The 26,114-nt window shown below is 39.6% G+C and overlaps 1 protein-coding gene across 8 annotated transcripts in view; it reads right to left on the bottom strand.

Moving 5' to 3' along the window:
- The window catches only part of LOC115759610 (tropomodulin), a 71,228-nt gene extending 50,009 nt beyond the window's left edge, over positions 1 to 21,219 (bottom strand). For 2 of the 8 annotated variants that reach the window (XR_004017536.1, XR_004017537.1), the window contains exon 1: positions 20,781 to 21,218. Coding sequence is in view for 6 of the 8 variants with exons in the window: in XM_030700582.1 (XP_030556442.1) it covers positions 20,781 to 21,026 (246 nt within the window). In the remaining 2 variants the exon portion in view is untranslated. Of the gene's footprint in view, positions 1 to 14,212; positions 14,660 to 20,780 lie in introns of those variants that run through there. The other 6 variants (XM_030700582.1, XM_030700583.1, XM_030700587.1 and 3 more) reach the window with 5 other exon arrangements.
- Between the last annotated feature and the right edge of the window lie 4,895 nt (positions 21,220 to 26,114).

The following is a 26,114-nucleotide window of genomic DNA, read 5'->3' as shown; positions in this document are numbered from 1 at the left end:
TAGACAGATATAGATTCCCGCTCTATAGTGCGAATATAATATAGCATATATATAGATATATCAATAAACATTAAAAACAAGCAAATGTAAATTGTTTGATTTATTGGTAAATATTTTCTTCATAAATGTACACTATATATAAGGCCGATGACTAACGTTACGAAACGGTAAATAATTTGTATGACTCAAGTTATGAAAGCGGGAATTCGGTTTGAAATTTATTAAGACCCGATCTGTTTGCCTTAAATGCTTAAGCTGACAGAGGGCTTAGTATTTGACATACATCATCTACAATGAATTGGTCCATGGCGAAATTAATATCTTAAAATATTCTGCTTTTGTATGCTTATACACTGAGAGAAAGCAACGTGCTAGGGTATATTACTAAATGACAAAAAAGACAACCAAAAATAGGTGCAAGTTAAGGAAATATATTCTAAATAAATTCTAAATCAAAAGGAATTTGATTGATAACTATCCTATTTTTCGAGTCAAAAGTATATGTATTCACACACATATTTTGAATATTATAAACATTCTGAAAATTCTTGATTTTCTTCCCAACATATTCTTTAGAGGGAGATTATTGTGTGAGAAATGGTTAAAAATCTGTCGGAATTTTTGTGACCTATTCCTGGGCCAGAGTGCTTGAAATCAATTAGCCTTTCGCTGAACCCTGAACCCCTCGGCATTCCGCTTGTGGCCATTGTGCAGCCCTTTGCAACTTAATTGTGCAAAATTAGTGGCGTTGCCACGCCCACGTTGAACTTTCAAACCACTTGAGGGCAGCGAATATTTAATGCGAGTCAGCCAAATAAAACAAATGTTGAGGTTTTAACTTTTACGCTGGCCTTGGCATGTGGCATGTGAAAAACACAACGCTTAATTAATGTACCTATAAATGTGTGTGTGTGTGTGTGTGTGTGTGTGTGTGTAAGGAGGTGTGTTACCCTCGAAAAAATAAAAGGAGCAGACGCGTCAGTTTTAATTAAAAGATAAAATTGCCTGGCCAAGCTCATATTCAACTGTAGCAAGCGAGGAGGAGCGAGAGAGTGGGAGAGGGAGAGGGAGGGAGAGCGACAGAAATAACGAGTCTCAAAGCGCATGAAATAATAAAAATGGCAATGAAATTAACAAAAAAATAAAAATAAAAGCAGCTAAAAGTTAGAATTTTAGCTGAAGTCGTAGAACATAACAAGCACAACAATAAATGGTGGAGAGGAGGAACGAAAAGCGCTGGCTAGGCAAGCAGGAAAAAAGGGAGGAAACAAAAAACTGAAGGCGGAAAGGGAAATGGAGCGCCGGAGCGGAAACTCTGCACTGTGATAGCCATTGGAGCTGCCTTGATTGCTGCTATGAAAAATCCTGTGAGAAAACCGAACTACCTGCCAGCTGTTGAGGCTAGGACCGTCAACGTCTCTTTGGCTTCATTTGAGCGCAGCGTCAAAATGCCGCCGGGCAGAAGCAAACGTCGGGTTAACAAGTGTGCCCCGGCAGCAACAATAAAAGCCAGTAATGATAGAGGCAGGTGTGGCAGAGGCAGGGCGTTGCAGGGGCGACTAATGCCAACTGGCAGCTGTAGCTGTGTGTGTGTGTGTGTGAGCCCCCTTTAAATGCATACGTCTGTGTTGGCGTATTAAGTGAAATGAAATCCTGTTAAGAGAAACAATGAAGCTATTAAAAAAATATGTGTGTGCGTGTGCGCGTGTGTGTGCATGAGTATATCTGCTGGTAAACCTCATAATATCGTTTAATAAATACTTTACAGCTTGATTGATTGCAGGTGCGCCCGCCTGCGACAGGTGAGTGTGGCTTAAGGATGCTTAAGTAGCTATTGCTGTTGCTGCTGTTCGTGCCTCTTGCGCCTGCTCCTGCTCCTGCTATTTGCTGCTGCTGCTGCTGCTACTGCTGTTAGTCAAAGTAATTTATGCGCCCAGAAACACGTCTTGCAGCAGCTACCACAGATTGGGTCCCATGTGGCTGAATATAATCAATGTGCCGCCCGACCATTGTGTGCTTATGTTTATCCTTTGGCTCCAGCTCCAGCTCCGGCTTCGGCTTCAGCTCCGGACCCGGGCAGCCAGCAACCGCCGCAACTTGCAGTGGAAACTCACTGACCTGGAAACTTTCTAACGCCGTCTGCTTTGTGTGGGCTTGGCCAAGCTATAGCTAAAATTGCTTTAAGGGCGTCACTTTTTTAAGGAGCAAACCCTTTTGTATGTGCATAACATTAGGGATATTCCCCACCAGCTACATTCAACAAAGTGTGCTCTGTGTGCTGGCACACCAATTGATTAATGTCCAAAGCGAGCTGTTTATTTTTAGCCGCATGAAAAGTTAATCAAGTGCAAAGCGCAGCTAAAATGCTTCGGTTAATTAGCAGCAGCTTCGAAACTTGGAAATATATGTTTATGCGAGTATCTATAGGTAATTTTTGCCGCAGCGTATTTGTATAATATAAATATTTAGTATTTTGTATTTTGGCAAAAATCGAAAGAATTCGACGCTGTTTTTCTTTTGTTTGTTTTTGGCAAATCGGGAGACGTCGCTTTCGACATCTTTGTCCGGCGTCCATTTGGCAACTTTCAATCTGTCTCATTTGTCAGCTTCAAATGTTGAGTGAAGTGGGCGTACGCTGGTCATGCGGCTGCCTTTCATTACTTGACGCATCTAAATAGCCTTTCACACAGACGCACAGCTACACACGCACGCACACACACATTAGCGAGGGCAGACAAATAGGTTGGTCTATTTTTAAAATTTTACACAATTCATCTTTATGTTATTCTAAAGCTAAAACACTTGCAGCTTGTCATTAAATAAGACAGCATTCAAAAAATCTTAACTAAGATAAGCCCCAATGTTGTAAGACATTCCACGCCATCGATTACTTAAAGTAGCAAAATTTTTAGTTCTAATCAAATAAATATGCTTTTAAGATCTCGGTAAACATATACAGGAAATCGATTTCTTAAGACATTGTTTTATTTGTAAAGATCGTTATAAACATATTAGTATTCGATTTAAGCGAAGTATATATCGATATAGAACTAAGCATTGAATATATCGAAATATGAACAAGCTGTATCGAGTTTGCAAAGAAAAGAACATTTGTACAAAGAGCTTCGATACTGGACTTATGTCAATTGACCTTTAGTGTGTTTACGATATTGGGAAAATAAGATAAAGTAGTAAGTCGAAAGAACTTCATTTGAAATCGAGCGGAATTTATTCAAAGCTATCGATAATATCGATAGTGACAACTCCTTATATATCAGAACTATTAAGTATCGTTATTTTTGCGGCATTCTAAAATTATATCGAAAGCAACAATTCGAGTAATCTTTGCACTCTTACAAAAGTCCCACACACTTATTGAAAGAACCTCGCATTTTCGGCTCTCCTCACCTTGGTGGAGCGCGTTTTGCGCCATTGTGAAGTTTTCTTCGTTGTTGTTGTTGTTGTCTCCTCTTCCTCAATGACGTCATTGTCGTTGGGTCTGTTGTCATTGGCAGTGTCTGCCATATTGTAGAGTGTTTATGTTTGTGTTTTAATCCTGAGAGGTGACAAGTGTTATCCGTATCCTAATGCTCGCAATATGCGTTTGTTTGTGTGCTTGTGTTAATTTGCGAGTTTATTTCATGGCTCTTAGGAATTTCTTTGGCACTTGAACACGAAAAAACTTTTCGGCTGCTTCTTAAATATTTGCTTTCAATTCACATGGACAATTTTTTCATTTATTTTTCACACATTTTCACTGGAAACACATTATGATTTTTATTAGATGCGATATTTTTTAACATATATAGCATACGAGATATAATGCATTATTTTTGCTACTATAATTTATTATTGCAGCTGCCTTGAGGCGAACATTTTGTTTTGTTTTGTTATTAAATAAAAGCGAACTGCTTGCATAAAATGCAAAAATATAATTAATACAAATATAAAACGAGCAAATAAATAAACTTTGCTTGCCAAGTGAATTTTAAATTTATCTTTGCAAAATTCAAAAATTTTTTTACGCCAAATAAACACATGAGTTATGTTTAAAAAATTATATGTATAAGCAACATACAAGAAAGCTTCAAATGGAAAAATACATAAAACATAATTTTATATCTCAACTATTCAAATGATGCATATATTCGTGTCTATATTTAACATTTAATTGATGTGCGCACACTGGGAGCTTGTGGTCTGGACAAGTTTCTCTAGCCAAGTGTGTGGCCAAGTTTAAGCCAAATCAAAGCAACTGTCTGCCCATTGGGAGCTGCTTATTGTTACTTATGAGCCGGACATTGTTGCTGCACACACACACACACACACAGACAAGCGCACACATGTGCATTGGTTGAGAGCAATTTCTATTTGTGAAATTCCCATATGCCATTTAACTCGAAAACTATTTATTTATAAAGCACAAAGTTTGCCAAAATAAAGTACAACTGAGCAGGTGGCCAATTGAACTCAGCAGGGAGATTCAAAATAGAAAGTATAAAAGAAAACTTAAAAAAAAAACAGTGTTGTAAAATGCAAAAAGCACGTCTGCCATTGTGTTTGGTTTTTTGTGCGTTCGTTTAAATATAAAATTGTTAAATGCTTTTTGCTGACCAGCTCAAATGCATTTTTATGAGTTTTTATTCAACATCTGATATCATTCGCAGTTGTGATTCTAGTTGTATTTGTTGTTGGTATTGCTTTTGTGCACTGTTATTATTTATGTGTGCTTGTATGTGTGTATTTCTTTTTTAATAGGTTTTCATTGTTGTTGTTGCTGAATTGCACTTTTTGTAGTTTTATTTTGTACGTGTATTTTGGATTTGTGTTTTCAGCTTTTTATTCTGATAACGCGTGGGTGTTTTGCTGTTGTTGTTGTTGTTGTTGTTGTTGTTGTTGTTGTAGTTATTGTGTTTTATACCAGTGGAGCAGAGTGTTACTGTGTGGCTTTATCGCCTTCATATGCATGCAAATTTCAAATGCTAAATATTCAGCTGGGCCATCAGGCAGCAGCAGACGCGCTCGCGTTCGCAACAAACTGAGTTGCTTGATTTTCAGTCGAGGCAGTCAGCCAACCAAGCAGTCAGCCTGAGGACTATACAGGGTGTCCAAGTGTGTGTGTGTGTGTGGAGGAGGGGAGAGGTGGGGTGTGCTTGGTGCCTGGCGAGAGGCAGCCGCTAATAGAGCGGCGCACACAATCAACACTTAATGTTGCCGCGGGGACGAAGCGGCTGACTAACACAATTTGCTCATAATCTTAAAAATGAAATGCTTCATAGAGACACGCAGCATTTTTATGAGTGTGTGTGTGTGTGTGCGTGTGTGTGCTTGAGTGTGTATGGCCACTTTAAATTATACACTTTTGAAAATGTGTGCGCAAAAATATTTGCCGCTTTACATTTTGAGTTCTTCTTTATATTATTAATATTATTATTATTCTATTTCTTTCTTTCTATTTATTTCAATTTTTTTTTTTTGCAGCCAGTCAACGCGACGTATGCGTAATGTGAACATTTGTATTCAGCATCGCCGCTGCTGGCACGAGAGAGCAATAAATTGGCTTTCAACGAACTTGCGAATAGAGAAACAGGTGAATATTTGTTCACCACACTTGCTTGAAAAATTATAGCAAATTCCTTAAGATATTCTTCTTGGCCGCGCGCAAATAAATGAAAAACAAATTTCGACGGCCGTTAAAAAATACAAATATAAATGAAATAATAAAAAGCGGATTGTGATTTTATTTGTCTAGCCGCAAAGACTCGCTGGCCAGCAGCACCGTGCGTTATGTGCTGCGCGTGGCACTCAACTGAACTGATCCGAAATGAACTGAACTGACGCTAGGATTTGGCTGTCGTTTACAGCTTCCAGCTCCTGGTCGGGGTCGCGTTTAACATAGCATGCAGTTCGCCAGCTGCGTTGCTCTTGGCCTTTGTTTCGCACCTTTGTGGCGCAGCAGTAAAGACTTTATTTTGCGAAAATATTTCAATATTGTTTTTGTTGTTGCCGCTTTGTTGTTAGTAAATCATCGCACAGGGGGCAACCTTGTCGCGTGAACAGTTTATTGCGTTGCGAGCTTCGCTACGTTATTTGTCACATGGTCTAATTATAGTCCAAATCATCTGCTCGCTGGCCACATTCACCTATATCAGCACACCTATCACGTATATATACATATATATATAGATATGGATCTATATATCTAGCTGCTTTAGCTGTCTCCATAATCATCACATATTGCCAGTTCTTATGGGGGCCGTAAACTGTTGCTGTCGCTTGTCATTCTAATTGCTAACAATTTGCGTTGCAACTCTTGGTCTGGTCCCGGTCCTGGTCTGGTCATTGGTCAGTGCTAATTGTTCCCATCGATTTGCCTTGTAAATCTGCCATGGTAGCCGTTGTGCGGATGTGGCAATGTGACTCTTAGCTGTATGTCAAAGGAGCATGTTAAATTGTCAGCTTTTTATACCCTGAATTCATTAAAAATGGGTATAAGGGTATATTGTATTTGTGCAAAATCCAAATGTATGTGACAGGCAGAAGGAAGCTTCTCCGACCCCATAAAATATATATTCTTGATCAGCACCAATAGCCGAGTCAATCTAGACATGTCCGTCTGTCTGTCTGTCTGTCCGCCCGTGTGTCTCGGTCAAATCTCATCCGATTTTCATTAGGCTTTGCTTTTTGTTCATGGTTTGACTTCTAAATCAATTTGGCATCCAAATCTGGCAACAGTATTTTTGGTCAAAATTCATGTACAAATTGTACCCTCAAATATCCTAATTAGACATAAGTCCAAATTTCCCAGCCCCATAACTCGGCCCAATTTCATCCGATTTTCATAAGGTTTGGCTTTTTGTTCATGGTTTGACCTTGTAATCAATTAGGCATCAGAATCTGGCCACAGTATTTTTGGTCAAAATTCATGTCAAAATTGTACCCTCAAATATCCTAACTAGACATATGTCAAAATTTCCCAACCTCATAACTAGGTCAAATCTCATCTGATTTTCATAAGGTTTGGCTTTTTGTTCATGGTTTGACCTTTTAATCAATTTGGCATCAAAAACTGGCAACAAATTTTTTTGGTCAAAATTCATGTAAAAATTGTACCTTCAAAATACTTATATAGACATAAGTCAAAATTTCCCTACCCCATAACTGGGTCAAATCTCATCCGATTTTCATAAGGTTTGGCTTTTTGTAAATGGTTTGACCTCTAAATCAATTTGGCATCAAAAACTGGCAACAAATTTTTTTGGTCAAAATTCATGTAAAAATTGTACCCTCAAATATCCTAACAAGACATAAGTCAAAATTTCCCAACCCCATAACTCGGTCAAATCTCATCCGATTTTCATAAGGTTTGGCTTTTTGTTCATGGTTTGACCTCTAAATCAATTTGGCATCAAAAACTGGCAACAGTATTTCTGGTCAAAATTCATGTAAAAATTGTACCCTTAAATTACTTATATAGACATAAGTCAAAATTTCCCAGCCCAATATCTCGGTCAAATCTCATCCGATTTTCATAAGGTTTGGCTTTTTGTTCATGGTTTGATCTCTAAATCAATTTGACAGAACCTATAAGAGCTCGAGACTTGAAATTTTAGATGTAGGTGCTCCTAGTTCCCGCGCATATCGAGTTTGTTTCCGATAATCGATAACTTACTCCGTTTCCAAGCAATCGATAAAAATCGATATCGATATCCTGTTTTTTGGGCAATTTTGGTAAATAATAAGAGCTAGAGTCACCAAACTTGACATATAGCTTCTAAAATAGAATATATATATGTTGTATCTTTGATGTTGGAAGAAGAGGGTTCAGGGTATCCCCTAGTCGGGAGCTCCCGTCTAGAACCTCTTACTTGTTTGTCTTGCAAATGTAAAGCTGTCTGCCACAGAGTGCAACGGGTGCGAGAGTTAACATATATACTATATATATTTTTTTATTTATATGTGTATGCACAAATACAAATTAATAGGTTGAGAGTGCCCGACTTTTAGATACCCTCTGTATACCCTCTGTATACACTAGCCTATAAACCGAACTTTATTTTCACTGCACATCTGTACCAAAGCCCAACAATATATATTTAAATCCCGGTGGGAGGTGTCTAAAATAGTCTATATCTGTGTATACTCTATACAAGATTTCATGCTACAATTTGTGCCTTAAGCTCTTATAAGCGCCAAGTATGTATGGGGCCAGCTATCGATAATTGGGAACATATTCGATCAATATAAAGTATCTGCCTCTTATAGTAAAGTCGAACTGATGGTCTACATGAAGTTGGCTCTTGATCAAGAAAATATATATTTTATGTGTTCGGAAGAGCTTGCTTCTGCTTGTTACGTATTTTTGTACAAAACCATGCTACCCGTTCAATCCATTTTCATTTAATTCAGGGTATAGAAAACCAATTAAAATGTATTAAACGGTGCTGGTTCGCTACAAGTTGACATATTTAAAATATAATAAAAATAGATTGTATAATTTAAGCCAAAAGAAACTATCAGGAATATGCAAATAGTGTATGTGCCTGGGTTTTATTGCTTATACATTTAAATATGCACAAATTGTATTTATTATTTGGTTGTTAATTTTTCGAAATAATAAATTCAATTATACTTGCTTTGTGACTTTGCTAATGGCTGCTAAATTATTTATAACGAGCTGTTGATTTTTAATTAATAAAAATTTTAAATTGCATTGACAGCGCGCCCTGACTGAAGGAATCCTAAGCCCGGGCCCTGTTGTCGCTTAAGCCGTATAATTAATTGTTTATTTTTCGCTCATCAAGTTTACACAAAAGTTCCATTTTCAGTGCCGTGAATAGGCAGGGCGGGGGGAAATAAAGTTAACGCCCTGCTCGCGAGCCGCCGGCTGCTGCACAAAAAATAAACAACAGCAAACGAATTGTAGGCTCAACGCCTGCTAAATATAACGCGTTGAAAATTGTTCCAAAAAAAGAAAGAAAATAAAATATTATTTATAGCCAAAGCAACAAAGCAACAGAGCAACAGAGCAAGAACAACAGCAGCTAATATACAAAATCACGCGTTGAAATATTTTGTGAATTTGAAGATGAAGGGAAAATACTTTTAGCAGCAACTGTTGCCTGAAAATTCGAACTTAACGATTGTAAAAAACTAGGCTAGGAAAAAAAGATACTTTTTTACGATTTGTTGTTTGTTTTTTCCTTTTTTCATATACCCTGTACTCATAGCTTGTATAAAAATCTCAAAATAACAATGTTATTTAAATTTTAAGATCTCATTACTTTTTTGTCAGAGGTGCACAAGCTTATTTAACCTCGTCAATGCTTTTTGGCCACGCAATACAAATTCAATTTTAAACTTTGACTTTCTGGATACACAAAAGGTATCTCCGTGTCGCGCACTCTCGCATAAAACAGTTAGTATTTTCTCCCACTTGTTTTTGGGGCCACCAGCAATTGTAACAGATCAATATGCCAATGTATTTGCGTCTGAATTGCATTCAAAAACAGCAAAATGTGCCTGCGGGCGTTAATATCCAGCGAAGAACGAAGTTGTTTTTTTCCCCCATTTGCTGGTGTATCCGGCCCGGGGGCAACGGCATCCATCGTTGCCTTCGGTTGTTCGGTTGCCCCTTCCGCCTGCTGTGAGTTGTTGTAAAAATAGTTGTTTGTAAACAAATGCAGGCTGGGAATGAAAGTGCTTTGACCTCGTCTATGCCGTCTCTGAGCATTGTGACTATATCATTTTATGTATTTTACCTGTGAGCAGCGGTGGCCCAATATATAAACCGCACAGTTTGGGAGTCATTGAGGTGCGTTTCAGTTCTCTTGGCAGGCAGCTGCGCCACGCCCACGCTTTCATGTCAGAAATGATCATTGACATTGTCGCGCTGAAGGTGTTTTATACCAGCACACACAAACGCACGCAAGCAAACACAGAGACACACCTCACAGGTGCTCTCACAGGTGTCGGCAGCTAAGAGCACCTCAGCACCTCAATGTTGCTCTTCCCAGTGCGCTAATTAGCTCTTTGACACACACACGCACACACCTGCTGCTCCCTGAGTGGAAAAATTGAGAAAACTGTTCTTAGCTCTTGTTTTGCTTGTTGTTTCGTTTGCATTTCCCGAGTTTTTGCCATTTGATTTTCTTCTTCTCGGCCGACTCGTCTTTTATTCATGGTTTCATTTTGAATGGCGGCGCTGCTTTCAAGGTAATTTTCTCAGTGTTATTAAAAACTTGTATATAAAAGGCAATTGTTAAAAATAGTTGGCAATTGAAAGTGCATACAAAAGCTGTGAACAGCAAAAAATACATTCTTCGAAGGTTCTGTTTAAATGTCACGTTGTTGTAAAAATATATATATTATTTTAAATTGAAACACATCAATATTGAATAAATGTATAGCAATTTGTTGCATCCTGCCCGGAAAGTACCAATTAAGCGAGCAATTAACGCTTTGCTATAATCATAAAGAAAAACGATTTTAATTCATTTTATGCCATGCATTGTGTGTATCACAAAAGGATTGCTGACACCTCCCCCGGCTCGACACTGCGCCCCCCTTGGGTTCGGCTGCCAGCGAATGTTTGGCCATGTGCCTGTCCACGCCCCATAAATATTATTTAATTATATATTTCTTTCTTAGCCATTAAAATTATGTAGGTTATAATTTAAATAACCAATGAGAGTGGGCATCTCATCAAAACATCAAATGCCAGAAAAACAAAACAAACAAACAAAAAAAAAAATAGAAGGAAAACACAGAAAAAGAAATGCTTCTAAAGAATTTCGCCTCGACCGGGGTCGCCATATGAGATATATAGAGAAAAAATACAGATATGAAATATGTATTTATAGAAAATGTTGTCAAGACGTTTCTATATGCTAAGCCAAATAAACAAGCGTGTCCGCTAAGGGCACGCCAGCAAGGAGGTTGCGGGTGTGCATGGACCCCATTTGAGGCCAAGGAAAGCTATTCAATGCAATTTTTGCTATTACTTTGAGTTGAGCAAAACGCGTTAAATCATAAGAGACTTAAAGATTTATTTCAAAATGTATACTAATTTAATTTTATCGAACCTTGAATGATAAAGAAATATACCATATCAAGCTTGTCTCATGTTGGTTGTTTGACATTAAAATGTATTAAACGTTAAATATTATTAATAAATAAATTAATTTTTATATGCCATTAATTTGTTAAACTTAGAATTGGCTGGCTTTTAAGTACTCTTGAAAGTTTCGACTATTCATTTCTATCTGGCGGACCTTTCTCAAAGTTTAAATTATTAAATTAAATCACATATACGTATATATATAAATATTTATTATATACATTACGAACACATTAATAGCTATAAATCTTATAAGTTCATAAAGATGAAATACCTCCGAAAAAGATTTGAAATAGCTTTGCAATAAAGTCAAAGTCAGATGATCACAAAAATATCTTTCAAATGAAAATTTGATGTTCTATTATAAGTTGTCTTTAGCTGTAGCTGCACCTGAATTCACATTGGATACATGTGAACATACCAGATATTAAATAGTATAAATTAATATCTTACAACTTGGCTGGCTGCTGTTGTTGTTGCTGGTTCTAATGGCCCGTTGATTTACGGATCGACTTGGCCGCACGACATTTTAATGTGTGCCTCAATTTATATGCATTTCTAATGGGGCGCCCGGACCAGCTAATAGCGGGCGAGGGCGACGGGCATACAAGCTGCATATTAATCATACGCACTGTTTAACGCTCGAGTTACCAAGAATAACGCCAGCGAAATCGACATCGACATCGACATGGAATGTCCGCGGGGCAGTTTAAGTAATCGAATTGCAGGCAGTCACTCGCATTTCGATTTAAATGTCGGGTGCGCACTTCCGGGATTATCTCCGCCGTTAGCTGCCTGCTGCCTGCTGACTGATGACGACGACGTCCCCGTCATGTGGGCATGTTCCGTTGGGCATGGATTCGGTCACTAATTAGAGACGCATGTGGCAATCAATTCGCGTTGCAGTTGCTGGGCCATTTCAATGATTTTGGTTCCGTTGCGCATACGCCATGTTAGCCATAGAACATTTTATTTTCGTTGGCCATTACAAAACCAACAAGAGCAGCATCAGAGCAAAGCGGGGGCGGCAGAACTCAAAACGTTTTAGTGAAAATAAATTGAAAATCTTTGGAACATGGTTTGATCTATTGTGTGTGTGCGAATGCAAGTGTGTGTGTGTGTGTGTGTTGTAGTTTATTTTGCGTGTTAGCGTTTGCTCTGATTTCTGTTGTGTTTTGCCTGGGAGCGCAGTTCTGCAACAGATGCCAGCATCGTGTCGTGTTGTTTGTTTTTTCTTTTGCTTTTGTTTTTGTAAAAAACATGTTTCGCTTTGGCTGTCGAGCCACATTTTGATTGATTACACGAGTGCAGCACCAGACAATGGGGAAATAGCGGAGCTCATGCTATAAAATGGTTGCAAAATGTATCTGACAATCGCAGCTGCGTCTAACTACAATATATCTGCTGCAGTCTGTCAATAGCCAGGGGAGATATCGACTGCACAGACATAAAATCATCAAATTAACACCTCAACTAATCGCTCAGAAGTCACACACAACAAGAACCATCGGCGGTATGCCGCAAATGAAGCAAACAGGCCATGCACAAGGCCTAATGCAATCCAATTATATTCATTTAAATTCCCACTTAAATAATTGCAACAAATATAATAATGCTGTCTGTTAGCTGCCTGTTGAGTGCAGCCATTAAAATTAATTGAATAGTCACAAACGGCACGAGGCTAAGCTGCTTAACCGGAAAACAATTTGTTGCTGCCACAAATGCTTGCCACAATGGCAACAACTGCAAGCCAAAAACCATGCCTTGGCATGCCTGCAATATCAGCATAATCATGAGCAGGATAAGCGGCTTCAGGCAGCGCCAGGACAATGCCTGATCTGCTCAAATGACATAAACAGGATGCAGAGCTGGCGCTCAGATAAATTGTTAATAAGCCAAAGGCAAAGCAGATGCAACAACAATAGCCAAGGCAGATAACAGTTGTATCGATAGCAGTTTTAGCACAATCAAACAGCTCGCCGGGATGGCCAGGGACCTGGTGGGTGGGTTGGGTTCTGTCGTTTATTTTTAAGCATATTGAAAATCAGCTGAAAAGCAAGCGCAGCGAATGAATACAATTTTATTAAGTGAAAAATACGTAGCAGAAAACAGCCCGCAACCAAAATAAACAACAGCGACAAGAACAACGACAGCCACAGCCCCAGCCCAAGCTGAAGGCAAAGTCAAAGCGAAGGCAACACAAGTCCTTGGCAGTGGCAAAACTTGTATTTATACCAAAAAACTCAAAAGGGTCAGTAAGGGTATGTTGAGTTCTAAGTGAATGTAAACAAGCTACCGATAATGAGGTGTTAAACAATCAAATTTATTACTCATACGTCATGTGGTTCAATATATTAACGTGAGCTTGAATTTAGTTTGCAGACGTCGTCTACAGACAAATAAAATGCTGTTTTTTCTGAGAATTAATTAAATATTTTAAGGGGTCAAGGAATACATTTTGAGCAAACTAGCACAATAACAGTCTAAGGTGATATTAATTTTTTATAGAGTATCTTTTAGTTGAGCTCATCGAGCAGCATATCGACTTTTTTAGCTTTTCGCTTGTTTCTTTATTTCCCTCAACGGGTTGCGGGTGCCGCCCGTTGCGAGCCACAGGCGGTGCAGGGGGCGGAAACCGATTGAAAGATGCGTTGAAGTGTTGGCAGCGACTTCGACGTTGACGTCGACGCCAATTCACCTTGAACCACACGCACAACAACCGCAGTCGCTGCGACTGCGACTGCGACTGCGACTGCGACAGCGATTTAGCAGCAGACACAATTAAGTGCAAAGAAAACGGAAGCAGGCGACAAAATTTTACGGGCTGACAGATACGTTGGCGGCATCTTTTTACATAAAAGATTGACAAGTGATTTTCACACCTACACAAAAAACACACACACACACACATGTGAAGAAGACAGAAGCAGCAGCAGCAACAACAACAATGCACATTATGGGAACAGCTTAAGCCCATTGAGATGTTTGTAAAAATGATAGCTTTTTGTTCGGGGATCAGTGCAAAAATTATTGCTGTAAGCTCGACAAAAGCTTATTGGGACTTCAATTTGCTTAACGAAATGTGCAGCTTACCTTTTCATCTAGTATAGCCATGGCTGTAGCTTTTTCTAATCCGCTTTAAAATACAAATCCCTGAAATTCCCGACAGTTGCCAGTTGTTAGTTGGCAATTGTTAGTTGGGCAGTTGCGCAATTTGCGATCGAACGCAAATATCAAAAGGATTATTAATTTATTTTTGAATTGTAATTTTACAATATTATTGTGCTGCTCACCCACGCACACACAAACACACACGCACACACACACACATACACCGAGGCGCGACGAGAGCTGAGGAGGGCTGTTTCGACTGGTCGCACGTCACAAACTACGCAAAATGCGCACAGAAAATTCGCATAAAAACTAATCTATTTATTTAGCTGACTGGCTCGCCTCCATTAGAGCCAATCCAGCAATAAATCAATAGTTTTTTTGGAATATTCTAGAATTTGCCTAGCTTATTTGCTTGTATTGTTCGCGCAGCGCCTTTTGTTTTTGAGTCTTGTAATGCAACTGAAATCGAAGCAACATCGAAATGCTATCAAAGTGCTGCAGTTCAATCGACGTTTCTACTTTCGAGTGGCTTTTTGTTCTTTCGTTCGGGGTCCGCAGCCAAATAAATTGCAATGCGCCATTACACAGTTACATACGAATGCGCTTACATACGTGCGCTGGCTATGGGCCCGGGGGGGTTGGTGGGGAGTCTGCGGTCTGGCCAAGTGCATCACAACTTTCGATTTCTAGCGCTTTGTCTTGTGCTGACAAATTTTTGGCATATTTGCTAATATTTGCGGCAGCTGTTTAGCATATTTTATTGTGGCAAGGAAATGACTGAAATGCCATTGACTTGGTCATAACAATAAGCCAAAGGTGGGCAAGGGGATGGGGCTATTCAAAATTCACACAATTATAGACATTTTGAAATTCTTAACAAAATCAGTTGAATATAAAATGAAAGGCTGTGCAAATCGAGCGCCTGTCTTTGAAATATATTGAAAAATTATTTATTTAAATATACATAAATAAATAAATACAGTTCTTTCTTACAATTCCTATAAGCATACCCCCCTTAACCTACTTCAAAAGTCGCAGAAATAACTGGTAAAATGTAGATGGTTTTGTCAATCGCAAGTTTCAAAAGTTGTCAAGGAACTTGGGAATGAGAAAATGCAACGAGGCAACACGGAAAAGTCGCAAGCAGATCAATCTTTTATTATTCATTTAACGTAAGTCATAATTCATTTGCAAAAGTCGGAAGCAAATGTTTAATCAACAAAAAATTAAAAATCATCTTCAATTTAGAAGAATTTGTTTACCTTGTTACGCGTTTAACCTCAAGTGTTTGGGGTATCAAAAGAATCTCTTAATATTGAATATATAAGAAAATCCTGATGATGACAAGTGACGCATTTGTCATTTCTGCTCTCAGCTAACATACTGCAAACAAGTTAGACCAAATATTCCCAGCGTAAAGAAAAGCCAGATGGTACACCGAAGAATTAAATACGCTTGTAGAAGCTATTCTATTTAAAATCAAATTGGTATTAGTTAAGTTCAGAGAAAAGTGAGCCTCGCTCCTACAAGAAGCTTCTGATTTAGCAGTCCGATGCGGCGGACTTTCACATATTATGCATGTACTTGCTAAGTGTGCAATTATTTTAGGGACATCTCTTTCTATGCGTTACACACTCTGTGACATACTCATAGAACCCCCTACAAGGGTATAAAGAGATGAACACGTGGCATGTAAAAATCGTGGCCCATATTTCAAGCGGAATATGTCAAGTGTCGCACTGTGAAACACGAACTGGATTAAATGTCGATTGCAGCCGCCTCTACAGCGCGTCAAAGCTGTGAATATGAATATTAATGTGGATTATTTATTTACGATGTGCGGTGTAGCAAATCACGCATTGCTTTGGACAAATAAGCAGCTGTCCGTTGACTCTAAATTATTAATTAGGTTATCCAAATGGTCGGCGGATAAGCAACAACAAACCTGGCCAAAAACATATTGCAATTAATGAAGTAAACAAACTTGCGGCGGGCATAGAAATCGAAAGCGCCAATTGCATTTTTAAACTAGAACATTGCGTTTAATGAACTCAAAGATTGATTTCACAGGCCCCAATATCAAGAGCTCTTCATTTAATTTGATTAGGCCCATAAAATGTATAAAGCCAACTATTTCCATCAGGCACTCACTTAAAGCTTAACCTACTCACAACATTTTAGGCACAAACAAAGCCTCCTTAATTTGCTTTCAACAATGTCAAACGAGTTACTTGAATTTGTTGCTTTTCAAAGTGAATTCTGGTTAAGTTTGTGTTTATCATAAAGGATATTATTAGTTTTGCGACTCAGTCTGAAAATAAAACTCAGAGTGATTACAAAATTTAGAGTATTTAAGTATAAAAATTAAAGTTAATTTATTCAAGGTTTAGTTCCGTCCAAATAAAATTATTTAGACTGTATTCAATTTATTTAGAGTTAATTTATGTCAGTAGTATATAATACTTATTAATTTTCAATAATAAGCAATCCCTTTGCAACTTTAGTTTTAGTCATAAATTGTAGTCTCTTTATGATTGTACACTCTGTGCAGAGTATCGCATTGTCGGTTAGTGAAAGCATCTTTTGCTGCCTTCCATTTATAATTTGGATTAACTATTTGTTAAATTCCGCCAATTTGAATGCTCTCCGTGCACATTTGGACTATTTCCGTTTCCATTTGGCATTCAACAGTATCGACTCCAAGCTGTCTCTCCTGTTTAGGGCCGGCTTAGTTAATTGCGTTTCAACCCATTTGCATTTGCCGTTGTCGGACATATTCAACAGACAACTGGCACAGCTGGCAGACCGAGCTGTTGTCTACAATGCGTTGAATTTACTCAATTTGCAAATTTCCTCATTGATTTGCCAACAGACAACGGTGACGAGGGCAGTCGGAGGCCCGAAGGCGACGGGCTGCAATGCCCCCCTCCCTGCAGCTGGCTTCTGAAACTTTGGTGTGTGTGTGCGTGTGCGTGTGTGTGTGTGTGTGTGTGTGTGTGTGTGTGTGTGTGTGTGTGTGTGTGTGTGTGTTGGGAATACATTTTGGCCTGAACCATTGGATTGATACATAGCTAAAATGGGGAGCGGGCGACGGGTGGCGGTTGCCAGCTTGCAAAACTACGCAAAACATTTTGTAAATTGAATTTGTATTTTGAGTTTCGGGCGGCGCACACAAAATGTAATTGAATTAAGTAAATATCAATTGAATATCCGCCTGCGGCGGCGGAAGTTTATGGCAGGCAATAAAATTATTTGCTTGCCCAGTTGATATGGCATTGTTGTTGTTCTTGTTCTTGTTGTTGTTGAGGTTGCAACACAACAACTTAAAAAGTAAACTCTTTGTGGCGACTGGCGGGCAAAGTTTCCGTTGCGGCAGGTCAAAATCAAAAGCATTGCACAGATTTTCTTTGTGGCATTAATAAATAAATCAGTGTGGGGCAGGCAACTTATGAAAAGCGCCTGTAAATTACAAGAGATATGCCACTCATAAAACTGATTTATGCCAAGCACAATGGCAACAAACAATGCTCACGTTCGACGCATATCGTGCAAAAATTGCGTTGCTCAAAAGTTAAACAGCGGCCGACTGCCAAAATAAATGGCACGTTTATCATACGCCCAGTGAGCCAGCCCAGTGCGTTCAACAATTTGGCAGCTGTATTTATATACCACAAACACGCACACTCATATACAAACACACACTCACTCACACACACATATATACTGCTTTGTGGGGGCATCGTTTTTGAACATATGAACATTTTGTATATGTCACGCCCCCTGCCCGCTGCGCCGCTCGCCCTGACGCACTGGCATACTTAGACTATGGCTATGTTTTGCTTGATGTTTTCGCGTTTGCTTTTCAATTATATAAACATATTTAGATTATATTCAGTTAACACTCACACACACACACACATGCACGCATACACACGCACAGCCGCATATGTTGTGCGTGTGTGCATTAAAATTATAAATTGTTTGCTCAGCAAAAAGCAACCAAATAAATAAATTTAAAAGAACGAACGCCATGAAACGAAACGAAAAACAAACGCTAAGCGCATAAATAGCTGACCAAAATCCACCAGAACCGAGCGGGCAGCATTTGGAGCTGGCTGGGCGAACGCGTCGTATGCGCAATGGGAGGCGGACGCCTTGAGAGAGCTGCAACAAATGAATGAAAACCAAGTGGCCGAAGCATGACATTGAATTGTTTTTGACTTGTTTTGTCACACCTAAATGCCATAATCATGTGAAAAATACATACCACATAAATCGGCGTACCTCATATGTAATTATGTATGCGTGTGTGTGTGTATGAGTGTGATGACGCGTGTGAATTATTTTGTGTGGTCTTCTTTTTGAGGCGCCAGCTCCGTTGACAGCTGTCAATGCGGCTGACGCACAGGGCTGTGGCCCAGGAATTGGTTAAGGCAATGGGCCAGGGTCAGACACAGATTTCGACCTTATAACGCCCAAAATCAAATCAGGCAATGCCAAGTTGACCGCGCGGTGACCAAATATTTGCTGCGGTTAAGCTTTGAGCCAATGAAATTCCATTCATGTGTTTGACCGTTTATCTAGCTGTGTGTTTCTCTATCTACATATAGCTGTCTTTGTGTCTAATTATGTGTGTGTGTTTGTGCTGGTGTGTGATTGTTCACGCCTTGCTGCACTAATTGGCATGCCTCATTGGGCGCCCCCTTCGCTGTCTGCTCAGACAGGGCAAAATAATTGCTAATCTATTTTGCTTACTGCATAAATACATTAGCAAATTAGCAAAATCAACATCAAGGCGGTCAGGAAACTGCAGCTAAATCAACTGTAAAATTTATGGCATGTGTCAAATCTCATATGTTGCTCATTAAACACATTTCGCATTCTCAATTTGAACTTTGCCAGAGTCACGTAGCACTGTGGTAGATTCCAGCAGCAAGCATAAAAATGACAAAAATGCCACGTGCCTCATTAAGGACATGCTAAGAAGCCGGCCCGCAGCGGACACACGTAACACAATTAGCCGACCTGTGGCAGGGTCAACACAAACAGTCAACATACGCATGACACAGGCTGAAGATAAGAGCAACGCACACAACGAAGCAACAAGCGCCATAAGGGGAAAAAACAGTGCTGTATAGTGGTTTCATAAAACAAAACAACACTACATTTTTACAAAATTAATCAACACTCAATTTCAAATGCTGCTCTGTGCACAGGTTTAAATTAACAATAGACTACAATTAATAGAAATAGATTTATTTTTCTTCAAAATAAGTGTTGAATAGCAGTAAAAATGCCTTGAAACATTTAGCAACACTCAATAAAACCAACTTAGTAAAACAAACATACAATAAAAACAAAACAATGCATCCACGAAAAACAAAATAAGAGTTGTTGAGTATTTAGACTCCTACTCAACACTTACAAAGCTTTTGCTGTGCTCGAGATGACAATGTGTACAGGGAAAACAAAATAAGTGTTGATAAATAGTATTTTTACAATTTTTCAACACTAACGTAGCTTTTGCTACTGCTCAAATGACATATGGCGCTTTCAGCTAGTGTCATTTGGGCATTCGCGTTGCCCAAATCTGCATACATATGCGTGTGACACATACATTTTCATTTCGTTAATAAAATGTCAAAGGACATGGTAAAAAATGGCAGCTCAGCCCCTTCGGCCAAAGGCAATGTAAATTTAATTTGGCTGCCATAAAATTGAACGAATATAATGCACAGTCGATCGTAAAACAGCGACAGCAAATCAATTTTAGACGGCCTATATAAAGACGAGATGCCGCACGCGTCGCTGCCGCGCCAAACCGGAAGTGCAATTTGTAATTTGTGCAACAAAATTTGTAGCAATTAATTGCAATGCGCCTGCTCGCCGCTCGCCTCCGTCGTCTGCGGCTTGTGCGCCAGACCGCAAGACACGGAAACCTCATTTTTTTGTTGCGACTTTCCTAGCAAACGCAGAATTTATAGCATTTAATTTGCAGTTGTTTTTTTCTGCAATTCGTTTTTAATTTTAATCATATTTTGTTTTGTTTTTCTTGTGTTTGTTGTTTTTTATATATTCCTTCTTGGCAGCTCTCGCAGCGCATTAAGTGATTTGTGCTTAACAATAATTTTTGTTTTTTGGTACAATTTTGTTTTTCTGTTTTTTGATATTCGTAATTTGCGCCGAAATCAAACAGCTGCAAAATTTGTGATTTTGTGCCAGGCGTTGTCGCCTGTATAAAGTGTGGCTGAACCAGATATTTACCATATACTGTGCATATACACAGATCCACATAATATATAGACATACACACACAGACACACACACACACGTATATGCACATTACGTATGTACAATGGCCGTATAATAAACACATATATGATGATTTATGGCATTTCTACGGCTATATAAACAATTTGTTAAGACGCACACAATGAAATATTATTTTAAGTTAAGAAATCATTTTGACATGTTTTGGCTAGTCCTAAGAGTGCCTCGTATAGGGTAATTATTGCGTAGCTTTAACCAACTTTTGTCTTGCACTCACCTCGGTTATTTTCATGGTACGCTTAACGGTCTTGCGGGTGACTTCGGTTGTCTCCTCAACAACATCGCCATCTTCATCGATGGTTTCGGTGACCATTTTCTCGCTCTCGCCGGGTATTATCTCCTCGGTGCGTTCCGTAACAACGCTGCTTTTGCTCTCCGCATTGGCATCTGGCACCGAATCGGGACTGGCATTGGTATTGGCCTGCTCCGCGGAGGCAGCAACAATATCCTCATTGTCCGACATGTTTGCTTATTGTCTGTTAACTATATTAAAGGCTTTCACTTGTTACTGTGTGTTTTGGTTTCTTTTTTTGTTTTCAGCGTCACTTTCACTTGGTTCGGCGCTTGCTCACTAAATTTTGTACTATAGCGACTATAGCGGCCCACCGACACGCACACTGGGGCAGCACAGACACACAATAGAGAATTTCTCAACTTGTTTCGCCTGAAAAAAAGCAACCCAAAATGAATATATATGTATATGAATATATATATTTTTCTTTTGCTTCTATATGCTTGTTGCCCGCTCTGGGTTATTATATAAACAATAGAAATTTTTTCACTGCTAACGTTGACTATCACGATCACGATCACGATCACGATTACGTTTACGATCACGTTCGAGATAACGTTTACTTGTATTTGGGAATCTTTAAACTGATTTCTATATTGAGAACTCAAGAGCTCCTTGAGATGATCACGGGCGCTGGCTGTGCTTGACACTGCGAGAGTGAGCGCTCAGCCAGCGACAACGAAAGGCGCGACAACAACGCGCAACCCACAACGAAGAACGACAACGCACAACGAACAACGACAACGACAACGCACAACGAACAACGGATAAGGAAGCACACGACAATGCTGAATGCAGAGACAGAGGTGGTGACAACCACGACAAGCGGACGCACGACAAATTGCCAAATGAAACAAAGTGAATATTTTTGTACAATTAAAAACGCATAATTCGAGAACAAAATTCAGTTTGTTTCACTTGTGCAGCAATAAATTGAAAATAATCAGCGAGCAGCGCCCAGCGACAACGCACGAGGCAAATTACACGATTCTGAGGCTTCTGTCCCGATCGATGGCACTGCTCGCCGTCTGGCCTGCCACCGGAACCATCGCCGTCGCCGTCGTCGTCGCCGGAGAGCGACCAAAATACCAAATACAATACATACGACTAGTTGGACATGAACTGTCTATGTGTCTGCATCTATGTATATATTATTATACATGTGCGTGTGTGAGTCTGTTGTGTGTGCTTTTCCCGGCGAGCGAGATGCCCAACTGCTTGGGATCACCAAAATAGTCCCAGCCAGGCCCAAGTGCGAGCGGGCTGGCCATAGTCAATGTCCGCTCTTTGGCATCTCTGACGTCTGATGCTGCTGCTGCTGCTGCTGTTCGCTCTGAATTTTGATTTGAATGTTGACGTTCAATTCAATATTTTGGGCGAGCAGCTGCTGCTAATTGTTCGACTGCTGCAAGTGCTGCTGAGTCCAAATCTGAGACGAAATTTGAAAGCTTCTGAATGCTCAACGGGCTGCAATTAGTGCTGCTGGCCAAAGCGTGAACCGTGACGCATGTCAAATCTGTAACTGGCCCTCTCTCCCACCCGCCCCAGCCCCACCTCTCCACGTGCGTCGTTGGCGCTATTTTGGTACGCACCCCGCGCCCGCTTCTAGACAATACGCAGCATAGGAAACGAGAGCAATTGCGAGAGAGTGACGACAGACAAATACCCTTGCACTCGGCCTTTGTTTTTGGGTATTTAGTTAAATTTTGTAAGATTCCAAAAACTTAAATTCTATCAACATAAATAAAATTAATAATATTTTAATTATTACTTTAATTATTTAATTATTATCAATAATTAAATTTATAAATTTAATTATTTAAGTATCTTAAATAAATAAATATACCCTTTAGTGTTTTATAAGTTATTTTGTACTAATTAGGAAATATAAAAGGAAAATACTTTAAAATATAAATAAAATGTTTTTTTTTTTTTTAAAGAGAAATACCTTTGCTTATTTTCCTCATTTATATTTTTGTTTTTTTTTTATACTTCTTTTAGATTATTTCCCAGAGATAAAAGCTTTTTAAACTCGATACTTAAGCTGTTATACCCACAGTTGGGGCATTTAAAAGTGATACTACATAATATAAACAGGCTGTTGGGGGATAGGGAGTGGGATTTTGACTGGGACTGGGCCATTGCTCGTGTCTGCCGATGCCTTGTTCCGCGCCCTCCGGCGTGTCTCTGGCTGTCTGGCCGTTTGGCCCAGAGGCATTTGCTGTGCCCGGCGTTCGACAGGCGAGCCGAATTGCATTTGGCATATGAGTGCATACAGGGTGTCCAATAGTCTGGCACAACTATCGGGTGCGATATATTTTTCATTCATGCTGCTGCCGGGCGAACTTCCTGTATAATCGACTGCAAGATATATGAAAGACAAGTGCTCCGTTGTGCAAACAAAGCGCCAAATAAACGCAAGACATGAAATATTCTAAAATTAATGCTCGACAAATGTCTTTTTGGCCGCGCAGCGCAACAAGATGCCCAAACAACACAAGACGAGACAAGTATCTGCACGCGCTTGTGCGAAGAAACAGCTACAAATACAGATACAGATACAGATACAGATACAGATACAGCTGCTGGCTGTATGTCTGAAGATACATGGCTGATTATACTACTTGTCTATTATGACTCGAGCAGTTGTAATTGGGTCCGCATTGCGTGGAAGTTTATCAAAGTGGCAGCCTCTAAGCAAATTACAGAGCAACAGGCAAAGGATAATTTTATAGGATAATAAGCAGCTGCTTGACGAAAAGTCAGCGCTCAAATATGATTAACAAGTAATGCCTTTGTCAACAGTTCGCTGTGGGTTGTGGTATGACGCCAACGCCAGCGTCAGAGCTGAAAATTGTAAGGAAAATCTTTAATAATAAAATGCAAGCGTAAATAAATTAAAGGGAGGTCAGACAGCAAGGGGCAGACGCACAAGGGGTAATAAAACAAAGCGAAGACAGTCGCAAAATAAAAATAAATAAATGGAAGACAACATAAAGAAAAACTCGCTCATGTGAAGGATGCAAGCGGAACTGAGTCCCCACACCCCTTGGCCCTGGCTCATTTTCCGTAAATCTCACGCAGTTACACAGTTGTAAATTGCACAAAGTTATTGAAGTACTTTTTATTATAATACCAACAAGCTGTCATTCCTTTCTCCGGCAAGTGTCGTTGACTTGCGCTGACCCAGGAGCACAGCCACGGGCCAAGATGATGAGATAAAGAACAGACACAGCCAGACAAACGGAAGGCGCCTTAATGCCTTACGAGTAGCTTCGTTAGAAGCATGTGTTCCCTTCACAAAGGCCATATTCAGAAATGAAAACTTTTGCCAATCGACGCTGTGATGCAAAACAGAGAAACGATTCATTTTTTCGACTTCGACTTCGATTGTATGAAATCGCAATTTGAAGAAAAAATTGCACTGTTGAACTGATTGAAAGCTAGGCAAATCTCATCTAAAGATGGCCAGCAAGTGCTTATATTCGATATTACCATAAAATTAATGCGAACCTACCAAATTTTTTACTTATATTTATAGTTTTATATATGAAGATCGCATAATAACATTTCACAGACGGAGCACAGACTTGATTTGTGGCTTTGATCTTAAGTTTTCCCCCTTTTTTATTCACATACGTCATATATGTTGTTAATCCTTTTATGTAGTGAAATATTGTGGTTAAATATCTGTATTAAAAGATTTCATACAATTTTATTTATTGTCAATAAAAGCGAAACACAAATAAGCCGCCATCCGAGCTGTATCATAATTTTCTAATTGAAATTTTTGAGGCAAATCCAGCATCGATATATAAATTGCTTTGGCGCCAGCTATGGCAATTATTTAATATATTTGGTAGATCGCACTTTTGGCTAGATATTTAATTGAAAAATGCTTTGCTGAAAATTGCAACTCTGTTCGACAATCACGACCATCGTTCACCTCTATTGGAAGAAACACATTCAATTGGCAGATTAAAATCCTGCACAAATTGGGAGACAGTCGGGTGCCCGGTTTTTCTTTTAAGTGAAACGCAATGCTGTTAGCAACAGATACCAATATCAATACGAATGCACACAAGCCGGGCGATATGTGTCCTGGCCATCGCCTGCACTGCCAGCTTGCAGGCCTTGGCTCTGTCTCTGAGCTTGAGCTGGCGCCTCGGTTCGATGTCTGTGTATCTTTATCTGTGCCTGGGGGCTATGCAGCTAGACGGGCAAACAGAAATGGAAATAAATAGTTGCTTAGCTCTTTTGTCTAATTAAAACGTTTCGTTTGGGTTTCTAGCAGCTGCCATTTCGAGTGTTTGGTTGTGTGTGTGTGCGTGTGTTCTGGCCAGTTCTATTTGTCGACGTCACACACACGTACACACACAGGATAAACTTGGCTACGTGCGTGGATCCCAGGCAAGTCCTGGACTCTAGCTGGCTGTCAAAATGTTTCATCTTCATTTCGCTTGCCAGCTACCTTTCTACCATATGCCGGACCTTTGGTAAACCATTATGATGATTTATGGGCGGAAATTATTTTTTGGGCTGCCCATTGGTTGGTTGGCCGAGATGGGATAGGTCTATGAAAAACTTTCGTTGTTGGCCTTTTGCTGGCCGCCTAAAAGCATGCAACAGTTTACATTTTCAATTCCGCTAGCCGCAAAGTTTGTTCACATTTTCTACGCTTGGCTGACTCTTTTAATTTGAAAAGCGATTTTCTGTCATTCGATTGGAACGCCCGAAAGCCTACGCATTGCGATGGCCGCAGATTGATGAGTCTTATCTAACACTGGCGAAGCTGAAAATGTGCCATTTCCTGTTTGGAACGGGTGTTTGACAATTTGGAAAAGTTTAATTTGATTACCTTGCATGGGTTTCGGCTTGAAGGCAAAGCAACAAGTGGCGGCCGTTGCCTGTTCACAATGCTATAAAACAGTGTTTATGGCAAAAGCTCTGTTCAGCTTTTATGGCTAAGCAAAGCACACAGCATGCATACGGTTATGCCAAAGCTGGCCAACTGGAAGTGGCCAAACTTGAAAGCTTAGCGAGTGCAACAACAAATGCCTGCTGTTAATTCTTGGTCGGATTAAACAGACGGATTCTCGACGAAATTGGGTAATTTACCCAATGCACTGAGTCAGCAGAATTAGGTTTAACCCGGCGACAGCAATAAACCGGCTCTTGACCACTGAATACGTAATGCCCCAATTGTCATTTAAAAAATCCGATACTTTGCGCGCTTATCAGTCCATGGAAGGCGGCCAA

The sequence above is a fragment of the Drosophila novamexicana genome, unplaced genomic scaffold (assembly GCF_003285875.2).
Source record: "Drosophila novamexicana strain 15010-1031.04,08,12 unplaced genomic scaffold, DnovRS2.1 tig00000308-arrow-arrow-pilon, whole genome shotgun sequence".
NCBI lineage: Eukaryota > Metazoa > Arthropoda > Insecta > Diptera > Drosophilidae > Drosophila > Drosophila novamexicana.
The sequence above is the reverse complement of the archived record's forward strand: the minus strand, read 5'-3'. Positions and strand labels throughout refer to the sequence as shown.